Consider the following 14258-nt stretch of genomic DNA (forward strand, 5'->3'; position numbering starts at 1 on the left):
CCTTTTAGCCATCACGCGTCAAGATTTCTTTTGTATCATTTGATTATCTCATCTAATTTTGTTAGGAAAGACTATCAATCTTCCCCCGACCCCCTGAAAGACGATTTAAAGGGGCATCAATCAGTGCCTCGTACTTTAAACAAAACTATTTCAAAGAAATCGTGTGGACCAACCATTGCTTTCAGGGCTCTTTTAAACTATAGAGACAACATTTGGAAGGGAAATCTCATAACCAAGTGTGCTCCAGTTTTAGTTATAAATTTAAAGTGAAGTGACCACAGACTACTTAGAAATCTTCGAGAATCTCTCATGTCATACAGCTGGAACACTTCTGAATCTAGTTCTTGGATGCTAGCCTGAAAGAAGTCTAGAATCTTTGAAGCTGAGGTCATTGTTAAGGTGATAGGCTGAGAAAAATCAGCCTTGACATGTGGACTGGGATGGGTTTCCACGATTCCTTTGGATTTCAATTTACCAAGAATAAAATAAGGAGTCTGTTTGCCTGTGAGGTCCCTCTCAGCGGCCAAGTGGGTGTTTTCTCTGACAACACCATGCCCTCAGTGTGTGCCGAATTAAGGAATACACGTGCTGGGCTTCAGGAGCGGCCTCAGAGGGGCTGAGGCAGGGCCTGGTTTATTGTCAGGCAGAAAAATTAAGTCCAGCACTAAAGTCTTCTAAATTTTTAATTGAAGTATTTGTCATGTGACTGCATGTTACTCTCTTCATTTACCTGTATTTCTCATTCTACGCATCTGAAAAGTGACATACGTGATTTGTTCTTTTTTCAGAATCATCATATGACAATGCTAATTTAAATGTCATTTGTTACAATATTCATAATACTAATTTTTGTTTTTATTTATGCTAATCATAGTGAAACTATTCTCTGCAAGCAGTTTAGGCTACTTTATTTCATCTTAAGTATCACACGAGCCTTAGATTTTAGCAAAATTTTCCCATTCATACAAGTGAATTTCAAAATTAAAAAATGTGGGTTTTAATGTGAGAGGTTTTACATAGAAAGGAAATACACATTTGGTCTCACTGGTAGCGAATTTTTGGCTATAAATTTGTGGTAATAATTCATAGCTATTTAGATCTAGGAAATATACAGAAAATACAGACAAATTAATTCTAATTTAATGATAACTACAAAGGTTATATAAATAGACAAACCATTGCTACAGTAACCAAATTCTCAGATAATTACTTCTAATTGATATTGATAGGATTCGGGTCTATAGGAAATTACAATTTATTTCTGCCTGGCTGACTGAACGGTGTAGGTACTCGGCCAGGCTAAATAACATTTTCTAATGAGAAGGAACAGTGCCTTAAAACCCAACTGTTTTATCTTCGAGTGTGTAGAATTCTGTGTACCTTTCTGTGGCATTTCATCCTTACTTCTATCGAAGATCATGGGGCTATTCCTCCCCCTTCTAAATGACATCTATCTTGAGGAAAGACGTTTGAGTTATCTTTGTGCCTCCAGTCACACCAAGCCTCGCAACTTGGAGATATTATGTGTTCGTTACATTGTTCAATGTATAGATGATATAGGTAGGATGTATTTTTTTAAATTCTGACTGTGACATATTTTTGTTCATGCATCATAGGTTCTCAAATTCACCTTTGTGAGTTTCTAACACTGAACAACATACTTTACTTTGTCTGGCACTCTTAGATAAGTGTATTAGTTATAAATATATCTTCTATTCTAAAATCAACCCTGGTACCATAGTGGTTAAATAGTTAATGAGTTCAAGTATTATGTTGACTGATATTCTGTTACCTCCCCATTTCCAGACGCCATGAACTTCACCCTCCTTGAACATTGCACCTTGCCAGCAACTCACACCCTGCCCGCCCCTCGGGCAGGCGGTCCCCGAAGAGTCTGCCTGGCTCCATTTCATGTACTGTCCATTCCTCCGCACGCTGTCCTCAACCTTGGACCCCACCTGCCACTCTGGCTCTTTCAATTTTCAGGGGACTTCCAGTTCTCTTTTTAACCAGCCTCTGCGTGCCATTTTTAAAAGTGTCCTTGTCATTCGTTGGTTTCTCTGACACCCGCCTTTCCCCATTTTCCTGCTGTCTGGACTATTTTTTCTGCTCCCCATAGAATCCACTTACTACTGAGTCTCCAGGTAACAGCTCTGGTTCTCATACTTTTTTCACCATATACTCTCCCTCTGGGAACACTTGCCAATTTCCTAGATTCAGCCCACCATTTTGATTATAGGCAAACTTTATCAATAGCCTAGACCCCCGCCGCCCACCTGCCACAATAATCTCTCTACAGATGGTGGTTTAATGGCCAAGGCCAGCTATTTATCCTGCAGGTATTTCAAGCCTAATGTGAGGAAGGGTAGGATTATGGCTTATTGGGAAAGGCTTCTTAGAAGACATGAGGTTTGTGCTGAGTATTGGAGGTGATTAGTAGTCATTCAGGAGAATAAGAATTGGGGAGGGCGGGGAGAGTTGTAAGGTGATGGAACAGCACAGTCACAGGGACCAGAGAGAGCAGGCACACCTGAGATCCGCTGGTGTGTAAGGATGCATCACGCTGTGGAGTGGGGGAAAGACTGGAAAGGTCCCGGTCAGCTCGCAAACATCTTCGTGTCCAGTGTTGATGGGAGTTGGTCTATGGGTTTTGAGTAGATGTGAGATATGATTTAATTAGTCGGTTAGAATATCCATTGTGTAGTCCACAGAGGAATGATCTAGAGAAGACCAAGCTGGAGGCAAAAAAGAGCAAGTAAAGACCAAGACACTTTCCTACAAAAAAAGTTGAAGCTTTTAAATGCTAAGTAAGTAAAAATGGAAAACAGAGATGGGGAGATTATTTACCATAAATGCAACTGGTGGTTAACATCTTAATTGATACTAATTTGGAAAAGACATAAGCCTACATTCACCAATGGATGCATGTGGCATTTGTACTAAAATGAGAAAATGTTCACCCTCATTTGTTAAACATAGGAATCCAAACTGAACAGCAGGAAGACGCCGTGGACCGGGTGTTTGGGTCCCCCAAACGCAGACGCTGAAGCCTCACTCTCGGGGTTTGGAGGCGATTAGGTTTATGACCCCATGACAGGGGCTCCATGACAGAGCTAGTGCCCTAGGAGAAGGAGAAGCAAGGCCTGAGGGGTCTGTCTCTGCCATGGAAGAACAGCAGGGAAGGCAGCCATCTGCCACTAAGAAGAGGGTCTCAGAACCAGGCCGTGCCAGCACCCTGACCTCAGACACCCGGCCCCCAGAGCTGGGAGAAAGTCGAGTCCTGCTGTGTACATCACTGAGTCCACGGTATTTTGTTACAGCGGCCAGGCAGACAGATGCAGACCTGTTCTCCTCCTTAATTAGCAAATAACTTTATCAAGCATCATAAAATATTCATGAATTTTGACCTTGTTATCTCATCGGGGACTCTGAAGGAAATAAAATAAAATATGGAAAATTCAATATGCCAGAAATGCTTCTAATGTTATTTTAAAAGTCAAAGAATGGAAATAATATGAATTCCAAACATCCTTGCAAACAGTTGGTGAAATATTACCTGGCCATGAAAAGTCAGATTTTGCTATCAAGAGCAGCATCAAAATAGAAAATATAGAAATGTGGTATATGCATTCGGTTTTTGGAAAGTCTGGAAGGGAAGGCACAAAATTATTAATAGCTGCTAGACTTTTAAGTGATTTGATAAGATTTTCTTCCATTCTGCACTTTGTTCATATGACTTAAATAAGTTACTTGCATCTTTGCAGGCTGAAGCCTGCTTCATCTCTGCCTCTAGCCCTCCTCATTCAATCCGCCATGTGCCCTAGATATTTCCTCTATGGATTTCGGCCCAAACCCAATCCTCTAATACAGTTACAGAGGTCATTTCCTTTAGAGGCAGAGGGACTGGGGGGCAAATTGTTGCCAGCATTGGGGTTCTTAGGTTCCTCAAGACAGAAATTGAGAGGAAGCCCCAGAGAAATCTCCAGACAGATTTTATGAAGCTTATACTCGAGTGCAAGGGAGGCAGCCCAGAGGGAAGGAAGGTCCCCTGAACTGGCTCAGGGGCTGGCTCTGCCTGGCTGCTTTTATAAGTTGGGGGTCATAGTGGACTTATACAAAAAGACGGGCTTTAAAAAAAAAAGGCAGGCTTGCGGAGTTTTCCATTTCAGGGTCCAGTGACTTCCTTTCCAGCTGTGTTGCCTGGTTACCATGTTCTCACCTGTGCTGTGGGAGCAAGAAGTGGACTGCTCATTACCACTGCCCTTGGGAGGTCGTACAGCAGTCAACTGAGCATGTGGGCCAAGTTCAAGCAGGCACACGGAAGAGAAATTCAGCTACCTCTGCATTTTTGAGTAGGGTGTGGAGGGGTAGTGACACTTTTGCTGTCGCTTAGACCATATTCCCTCTGACCACCTGGTCCTCACTCGGCTTCCTGGCCACGTGGCATTTTCTGTTCTTGGACCCAAGTCCCTGCACTGTCTGAAAACCACTTTCCTACTCTGTACCAACCCTGTGATTTCTGCCAGGTTGTTGAGTGTCTCTGAGCTTTGATTTCCTTGTTTATAAGATCATCTCAGATGCATTTTGTTGAAACCCATAATGTCTGTAAAACCATGAACACTAAATTGTTAGTGTTCATGCAGATTTTGTTACTATGTTTGATGCCTCCACCCCCCCCCCCCTTAAGTCTTTTGCTGCTCTCTCATGCTTGGACTGCCAAAGTCAAGTTCAGATTGGCCATTGAGACTCTATATGCTCCTGACTTCAGGCCATGCTCTCAGATCTCAGTGGAATAATCTTCCTAAAACAGGCTACCCATGTCACTTGCAAGTTTTGTCTGCCATGCACGCTTACCCGGAGGCCTGGCTTTTAAGGCCTCCACAGTAGTCTCTGTATAAATATTCATATCCTCACTCTTTTCCAAGGCTGTTGCTAACAAGAACATTGCTATCATAATGTTTCGTTATATCATTCAATTGTTATATTTTAAAAGCTTCTTATAATAGCTACCTGGTCCTAAGAGTTCACTGTTGTTAATGTTGAGCTACACCTACCATCCCAGTCAGATTTGCTTAGTGAGATATTTTGCAAGCAATTCCCTGACCATTGGGTGACCTTAGGCCTTGCAAAAGTTCCCAATGTGGTAAAAACAATTACAATTGGCAGATGAGGCAGACACTAAATTGCAGTACTTTTGACTCAGAAGTCTAGGCTGACGGGAGCACAGAGGCCGGCTCTAGGCCTCGCATTCCCGGGCCTGCACTGCTCAGAGAGTATATAAGTCTTTCTCACCTGTGGCTGACCCGCCGTGCTTTTGGAAATCCAAATTTCTGTTGAAACCGATGAAAACAGGAAATGAATGTCTTCCTTTCGCTCTTAGTGCATTGACCAAATGGACCAATTTCAATAATGCAATGTAGATTTCCCACTTGAAGGAAAAGGCATTTTTCTTAGTGCTTTATTTATGCTAAAAAATAGAACTACTGAAAAGGAGACTTTCAAACTATAGGGTAAAGAATTTTCGAGAGCCTTAAATTCCTTCCTACTGAATATTAGTCTCGTGTCCGCCTGACAGAGACGGTGATGGAGCCCCGCCTCCGTTACCACGCTCTCGGCAGACGAGGGCGGAGGAAGTCTGCTGTCCCTACTGGCTGCAGAGCGCATTCAGCCCTGTGGCTCCTGAGTGCATTAGATTTTATTAAAAGCATTCTGCTGCAACAGCCACTCTTCCTAATTGGTTTATGGATAGCCTCTACCATTCAGGCGAATCCTAATTGCATTTCCCCACAAATCTAGTTTGATTTATGGCTCCTTATTTCCTCTGTATTATTTATAATAATAAATTGGAGTAAAATCCTTAAGTCATCCAACAAAATGTACAGCCATTGTTCTACAAACATGGGACTTGTATAAGGATCCCTAACAGGGTTTTTATTGTTTGTAAAGTTTAGTCAAGTTACACCCCTCTGTATGATTTCCAGTAATGAAGTCTTTATTATGTTTCCTGAGGTCAGTTATATTTCCCTGGAGTTTTTACTATGGATTTTTAGAATTACTTGGAATGGATCGAGTATAGAGTATTTAAAAAATAGCTTGTCCTCCTAGAAGGTTCAAGTGGATACATTTATATTTGGAACAGAAGAAAGTATTATCTAAAGATACAGTGACCAAGCATCTGCTTAAAGTTAGGCGACAGCCTTACTGCACTAGCAGGTGTCACCTGTTCAGTGTAAGTCATCGGTGACAACTCAGGAAAACCCTGTGGGTTTCTTAAAGAGAAATGTGTTCATTACCGGAAGTTTGGACAATGAAAACTGAGCTCAGGAGACTGGAATATATTTAGGATGAGAGATAGGAGAAATAAATTGATTTTAAGATAATTGTACAAAGAAGGGAGAAAGGTGAATAATCCCAAGCAAATTTTAGGTCAGTTAAACAAGTGGGGGAGGCTTGCCGTCGACAGCATAAGTAATAATTTAGCATCTAGGAAATATCAAAAGGATGGCTGGCAGGTGAGGAGCAGACGAACAATCTACATACTAGTCGTAACTGAATTTCTCAGTGAGGAACTGGGTCTTTCATCTCTGCTGGAGCACTCAAGGGGCCCTCAACAGAGTCAGCGGAGCTCCACCCCACACCCCACGAGCAGTAAGGACTGTCTCTTCCCCTCCCCGCTGGGGTGCTGTCCAAGAGGTCAGGAACTTCAACGCACCCAGCAGCAGTGTGGCCGCCCCCTGTGTGCGGGGAGGGGAGCTGTCGGTGGAGGCCCTGGGTGCTGCAGCCCCACCTCCACCCAGTATTAATAAGGAGCTCCCTCCACAGGGCTCAGCAGGGGCCAGGCTGGGGACCAGGACCTCTACACCCAACTGGCAGTAATGAGGTGGTACCCTCCCCGAATCTCTGCTGGAAAGATGTCCGATTTAAAGCAGCTGGAACAGAAGGTTTAAGGTCCAGAATCACAAAATACACCCGACGCCCACATTTCAACAGAAAATCAATCAGAAAATGTCACACCAAGAATCAGGAAGATCACAGAGCAAATGACAAAAGACTATCAGTAGATGCCACTCCCTCCCAGCCCCGGGCCACCACCATGCTGCTGTCTGTGAGTCACTGCCTCCAGTTTCCACTGTGAGTGAGATCACGCTGTCTGTCTTTTTGTCTGACTTTTTCACCTCTAGGTCCGTTCATGCTTTTGCAGATGCATTTCCTTCTTTTTTATGACCATATTCTGTTGTACAGATACCACGCTTTCTTTATCCAGGAAAAGTTCATTCAAAAAACGTAAAAATGTCATATCTTCTGACCAGTGATCATACTACACAGTAACAACGCATGTGTACATGCACACATACACGCACCCACGTGCACTGTTGCACTATAACTTTCTATACATATGTGTGTGTGCTGACTTCACTAGGCTAAGTGTCCTTTCTTTAGATTATGTTCTGCGGAGCCTGGGAGCATTACAATAAAATGGGGATGTGATGGGAGATGGTAATTGTTTTTTAAGCGAAACTTCTTGGCAAAATAAAAGTTGTCAGTTCTTTACCAATTCCCCCAAAATGTGATTCAAGCTTTACTTACTGGTCCATGAATTGCAAAAGCCCAGGAATCAGAGCTGCCTAGTTGTCCTTATGCTACTGGAATCGAGAGTGTTCCCTTTGTCTGCAGCATCCAGCTCACAGCTCTGCACAGAGCTGCGTCATATACCCAGGCTTATTTAACAAGTGAGTTTAGCTGAAAATGGGGGCCGTGTGGTGAAAAAAATTCACACTTTAATCAATGCCTTCGCTTGCTGCCCTCTACGACTCCACTCTGCGCTAATTACCTTAACGAGCTATTTCTTAATTTCCCACTGATGTCCCAGTATTTGCCTTTACACGTACATTAGATGAAATGTATTTGTCCTCATCCGATATACTTATTAAATTACATATACTTTATGTATTTCCTTGTTAAAATTAAAGTTTTTCATAGAAATGTTAAAATTGGCATAACTTAAGGTATTACATAATTTATTGGCTATTTTGTTCATGTTAAGAATTAACGATATAATCATGTTTTTATTAAACTAATGAGTGGTTAGCATTTACTTTTTTTCTAAGCAGGGAAAGATACATGTCAGGAACGAGACAGTGAACTACAATTTTCTGAATAGTTCACTAATCGCTTTTAATTTTATGACCTAATGAGTTAGTTCATGTAAATACTGCGCATTTAGAAGATGTACTCAGTGTGAATGACTCAATACAAGATATTTCTTCTTTAATGAAAATCTCAATTTGGGGGATGAAAGATTCTCATGTAATCTAATGTGACTTTCTCCTAAGGTCCTATTATCACCTGTATCACACACAGAGTAGACTATCATTTTTCTTTCTACACTTTGTTCTTTGTCATTAGTAAATTATATATCACATTTTTGCTTTTTTATTGTTAATATCTTGACATGAGAGTATATCCTACCATTTTATGTATAGAGAAACATTTAAAGGAGGTATTTTAAATCTATTACTTCAGTATTCCACCAAGTAAATCAGATTTGAGATTAGAATTTGCAATTAGCAGGAAACTTGAAGTTTTAACATTCTAAACTTAGATGCCTTTGTTAAAAAATTCTAAAACTAATTATCAGGCTTTTCTTCCTTATAAATTGATATTTTAAAGTCATATTTTCTACTAAGTTAGCTCAAAATAGACACTTACCAACGATTATAAAATAATTTTCTTCTCCAAGTGTTTGTATTAGCGAAATTTTTGTTGTCCATTATTAGTAATTTGGCCTATATCATTCAGATATTTTATGCAAACTGATACTTAAGAAAACCAGCCTTTCCACTGTGCATTTTTCAGTTTGGTTTAAAATCTGATTCCTGTTTCGTTTTCTTTGAAGGTGAGAGGCCCCCCCACTGCAGGAGCGTTTAAAGAGAGACCAACCAAGCCCACAGCATTTCGAAAATTTTATGAGCGTGGAGACTTCCCCATTGCCCTTGAGCACGATTCAAAAGGAAACAAAATAGCGTGGAAGGTAAGTCAGGGCACAGCTGGGAGAGCCAGCTGCGCCTGCTTGTGAGGGGGCGTCCCCCAATGCCAAACAAACGTGGGCGATGGGTAAATAAACTGGAGTGATTTCTCAGTGCGTGGAAGGCAGTGGGTAAGCACTTAGAGAAAGTGCCCCCGCCCCTGTGTCAGCTGTCCACCCTGGCTAACAATTAAATTATAGCCTGCAAGAAAGAAAATGACAGAGTCGCTTTGCCTTAGAGAATTGTCTGGTGCCCAATTCATCTCTATTTTTGTGAGAACCTGGCAGCCCACTCCTGTTTCAGGCAGTTCCGCCACACGATGGGACTGGTGGGCGGTCTGGGGAGCAACAGCCGTCCATTCCCCCACCCCCCCACCCCCCGGTTTCACCTTCCTGCAGGACGCTTCCCAATGGAGGCTTTAATCACCTAAATGGATAGGGCAAGATCAGCCGCTCCCTGGAATTGCAGAGTGGAATGCAAACGAAGGCAGGTGCTCAGCGCTGCTCCGAGCTGTCTGCAGCACGTGTCAGCCGCGCAGCCGGCAGCCGCTGACACAGGCACCCGGGCTCAGGCTGACCTCGGCCGCTGAAACCATTAAAGCGCCGACACTTTTTGGGCAAAAGGTTAATTGGCCTCAAAACAAATGTGTTGTCTAATGGCTCCATTCTAATGTGGCCGTGTTTCTCTCCAAAAGGCTTGCTGATGTTATTTGTAAAAACTTGCCAATCTCTTAACTGGAGAAGGCTGTTACATTTAATTTGAAAAATGAATGCTGATCTCTAACCAGCGCCTGCAATTTAATTGATTCTTGTTATCCACGGCTTTGCTTGCGGTGATATTTATCAGCAAAAATGCCTTCGTGGCCTAGAAACAGAAAAGCGGGCATGGGTGTATCACCTCAGGTCTCAGGTTAAGGAACCTGAGGTGCTAAAAGGTTTTTGCCAAATATCATTTAAACTAAGCGATTGCCCCATTTAGCTAAAAAGTGCCACAGTAGTGTCTGAAGGTGAATGTGGGAATTATTTGTAATTAGTAGCAAACACATTTATGTTAAAAGATAAAATGATCAAATTGAAGAATTCATCAAAGTAGCTTAGAAAGGTTCGTTAAAATTAACCTCTTCCTTTATGGAAAAAAAAACCTAAAAGAATTGTTTGCATTATTTCTAGTATGTCTTTAAATGTTTTCATATAATTATCAAACATTTCTAAATCTTGAGCAGACATCTGATATTTGGTTATTGAACTTAGAATTATTACAAGTTATTTGGCAAGAGAAATCTGGAGGGTCCTCGTTATTGAGTTTTGTCATAATTTTTTTAGGATGATAAAGGACATCATCATGCTTTTAATAGTCACTATTAAAGTGTGAAATCTGTTATGTGAAAATGTGCATACAGTGAGAAAAAAAGTATCAGAATTGTAATTAATGTAGATGTTTTAATCATATTCCCAACACTTTACTGTGATTTGGGGGGTTATTTATATTGAATGAGTTATGTGGATCTCATGTTTTCTATTTACTATTTCACACAAGATAACACAGTGGAACTTCTTACAACCTGATTCCTTCCGAGTAGAAGAGTATGTTTGTTTATAAAAAGCGGGTGGATCTGGTCTAAGTAATTATAGCACATAAAAATCGTATGAGTAAAAAGAATGTAAAAAGAATGTATACATTTTTTGACCTGTCCAAATAATCTCATCAGTAACTTTTAGAAATGCCAAGAGTCTAGAAGAAATTCATCTTGAAAATAACCTTTGAAAATTATCTTTGATAATCCAACAGTCGGAAGGGATATACATTGCTTTTCTTTTTTATAGCTAGATTAATTCTTTTAAGCTACTATTGATTGTACTCCTGATTCAGCAACCTGAAACGTCAGAATAAAGTGGAAGTAATTTATTTGCTGCCAGTGGTAGAATAATAGTGCGCGTTTGGAGAAGCATCTTATCCCATAACCAGTAGATTCCCTCTTTGAAAGCTTTGCTAAGCACATTTCAATCGTGCCATTTTAACACTGAAAATGAAACATTAAAATAATTAAGCATAGGCTTAATATTCATTCTTATTCCCTGGCACATGCACTGCGGAGGCAATCTGGTGCTCGGCAGCAGCACCGCGCTCTGCTTTAGGGTGCCGGGCCTAAGGAAGGGGCCTTGCGTATTGAAGGAAGCAGGGCTCCCCAACCCCCCCGCCGCCGCCACACAAAAACAGACCGACCCACAAACCCACGCAGGCCCTCCCGCGCTGTACTTCCCCGTGTGTGGACGAGGGGTGGGGCCTGGTCAGGCAGGCGCCTCCCCTTCATGTCACATCGCGCCCCTCGCTGAAGGCTCCTGAGAGGCTGTGCTTCCCCAGGGAAATCCCGGGCTTTTTCCCACGCTCCTGGTGACACCCCAGGACACGCAGGGAGTTTGTGAGTGTCTGAAACGGAGCGCACAGGCCAGGGATGACGGGGGCCATTTCCTTGACTAGAATTGCAGGAGCCCGGGACCCGAAAGTACTCACGGGCCACTGCTCCGATGATGGAGGTGGACCAGCACCTCTAGCATCTCAGGCCCCTTCCCGACTGGGAAGCGAGCGCCAAGGGGGGAATCGTGGTCCGAGATGTCCAGTTCCCTCCTCCTCCATCCGGATTAGCGATTAGCTGGCCGACCGCCAAATTAGAGATCACCAGAGTCTTGCTTGAAATAAGGATGCTCTGTGTCTGTGTCTTATAAACGGCACACAGATCGGAAGATGGCAGTGAGACTTAGACACAGGGCCGCATGGCTGCGCGGAGGCTTCTCCGCCCGCGCCCTGAACTGACATCACAGTTTCATGCCCGCGGGAATGGCCTTTCCTTCCCCGTGCGGAACGCCAGGGCAGACCGGCGCCACGCCTGTGCGGTGTCATTTACTCTCGTGGAGTCTCCGCCGATCAGAGCAGCGTGGAAGGCAGCTTTCTCCGGGGTGGAAGCGCTCCACATCTGTGCTCATCTGTCACGACTAACCATATGTGGCCATTAAGCACTTGAAATGTGCCCGGGGAGACTGAGGAACTGAACTTTTAATTTTAATTAATTGTAATTGAAATGGCCACATGGTTGCCATATTAGACAGTGCTGCTCTAGAGGAAGATAATGGCAGTAAAAAAAAAAAAAATCCTGAACCTTCTATCCAGACGGAACACTACAGCTACGCGGGAATTACTGTTACAATGAACAAACAGGACCCATACGTACATTTTTGTCCTGGCTGTCGACCTTCTCATACATTCCTTGGTAAATATGAAAAGTTTTGTAAAATGTTTGTAGTAAAATTTTCTATGTACTTACCAGTGGCAAGATGAATAGATCTGACCTAGAACGCGAAATCGACCAGGCAAGCCCTGGCATGCTTTTTTATTTTCCAGTATTCACTTTCTAAATATAGCAAAGAATTCCTGAGCAGCAATGGTTAGAGCCATAAGAACCGTCATCATTACTGGAATGATTTGAATCTTCCCCCTTTCATGCATTTCGTCGACTCTACTAACATTCAGGAAACAGGGCTTCATTCTGCTGGCGATAGCTTCCACATGCAGAGCACAGGCAACAGCAACCACAGAAGAGCTAACCATTCCCAAACCTTGCAAAGCAGGTAATCAGCTGGAACAATGGACATTTGAAGAGAGTGTTTGAGTTGCCACATCTTAAACGTCCATTTTCCAACTTCCTGTGCTGGACCATGACTCATACCCCTTACAGGACAGTGCCGGGGTGGAGTGGAGGCGGGTCTTCCCATGGCATGCTGGAGGGTGAGGAAATGTTACACAAAACTGCAAAATATTCAGTGTGTTGCCCCACCTGTGCTGCTGGGAAGGTGTATGTGTACAAGGTGGTCCTTTGTTGGAGAGAGTTTCCAATTGCACTGAAACCAAACATGAAAGTGTGGGTTGCAGGGGAATATGAAATTATGTGGGAGTTTACACTGCTTTCCTGTAAACTGTCCTCTCCTGCCTCCAGACATGCTCCATTCCACTCTCCCCCCAGTCGGTTTAAAACAACCTTCAGGTCTTAGATTCTTCCTCCCCCACCAGCCCCCTCCTCCCCTCCTTGGTCTCCTCCCTCTGGCCCTTCTTCCTCCTTTCTGCCATCTTCCTCCCCTGCCTCCTCTCTCCTCCCCTTTCTCCTTCTTTTCCTCTTTTTGTTACTTCTGGGAATCCACATTTTCCCCTCTAGCTTTTCCAGCATCAATTCTGGAGAAGGAGCCAGGAGCCCATTCAAGTTCTCTATTTTGGGTAGGAATTTGAAATCATTTGGCAGAGTCACCCAAACGAACTTGAAATAACAATTGTTACTTACACAGTTAATGAGGAACACAAATACAAACCATTGGCAACACTGTGCAAATCACCATTTTAATATAAATTCCAATTCTGAGCCGTTGTTTCAAAATAGTACCAGTATACACGTTATTTTAAAATAACCACTTCTATACAGACCTTGGGAGAAAGAGTTGGAGAAAATTATCATAGGCACGTTCATTTTAAAAATAACAGCCTTATAAACCATTCACTTATTTTGGTGACAAAAACAGCTGCAACTACTCTAAAAGGTCTCAATTCTTTCACTTTATAGGCATTTTGATGTAGTAGATATTGCTAGAACTCACGTTTCCCCACCCGCCATACGCCGTGCTACCTGACGGAATGTGATGTGCACAGCGAGATCGCTCACACATTCTCTAGTGAGCGAACATGAGGATGTCCCAGATGCTGGAGAGGTTTGGATAAAAAGTCGAGGCCCTATACTTCTAGCCAAATGAGGACATAATCCAAACCCTGTGACAAGTGCCACTAAAACGGTAAATCTTCACATTGTCTCGGAAAGGGAGGAGCTTGAGATGGACTTGTACTTCCCAACTGTCCCTCTCAGCACCGTACAATCCCTCGTCTGCCTATGTGGGGGTGGGCATTCTGCATTCTTGTTTTTTTATCCTTTATTTGATTTGTAAGCAATTTTTAGTAGCCAGTACTATTGAATAAAAGGAATAAAACCAGAACTGATACCTGCAGGCAGGTGGGAATGGACTTCAGGTAGCCTCTCTTCACTGCCAAAAATGAACCCCCACTGGCCTCTCAGGCCGTGCACAATTCCACCGTTCCACACTTTCCCTGTGGTGAGTATATTGATTATACAGTTAGTTGCTGATTAAAACTAGCATCACAAGACTTAGTTTTTCTATTTAAAAGTGACTTCATAAATTA

The 14258-nt window shown here is 42.7% G+C and overlaps 1 protein-coding gene across 1 annotated transcript in view; it reads left to right on the top strand.

The window, feature by feature from the left end:
• Nucleotides 1-14258, top strand: part of PACRG (parkin coregulated) — a 381893-nt gene that overhangs the window by 44217 nt on the left and 323418 nt on the right. The window contains exon 2 of the mRNA XM_024552239.3: nucleotides 8897-9031. Coding sequence (XP_024408007.1) covers nucleotides 8897-9031 — 135 coding nt within the window. The remainder of the gene's footprint in view (nucleotides 1-8896; nucleotides 9032-14258) is intronic.

Source organism: Desmodus rotundus, chromosome 11 (genome assembly GCF_022682495.2).
Source record: "Desmodus rotundus isolate HL8 chromosome 11, HLdesRot8A.1, whole genome shotgun sequence".
In the NCBI taxonomy this organism is placed as follows: Eukaryota; Metazoa; Chordata; class Mammalia; order Chiroptera; family Phyllostomidae; genus Desmodus; species Desmodus rotundus.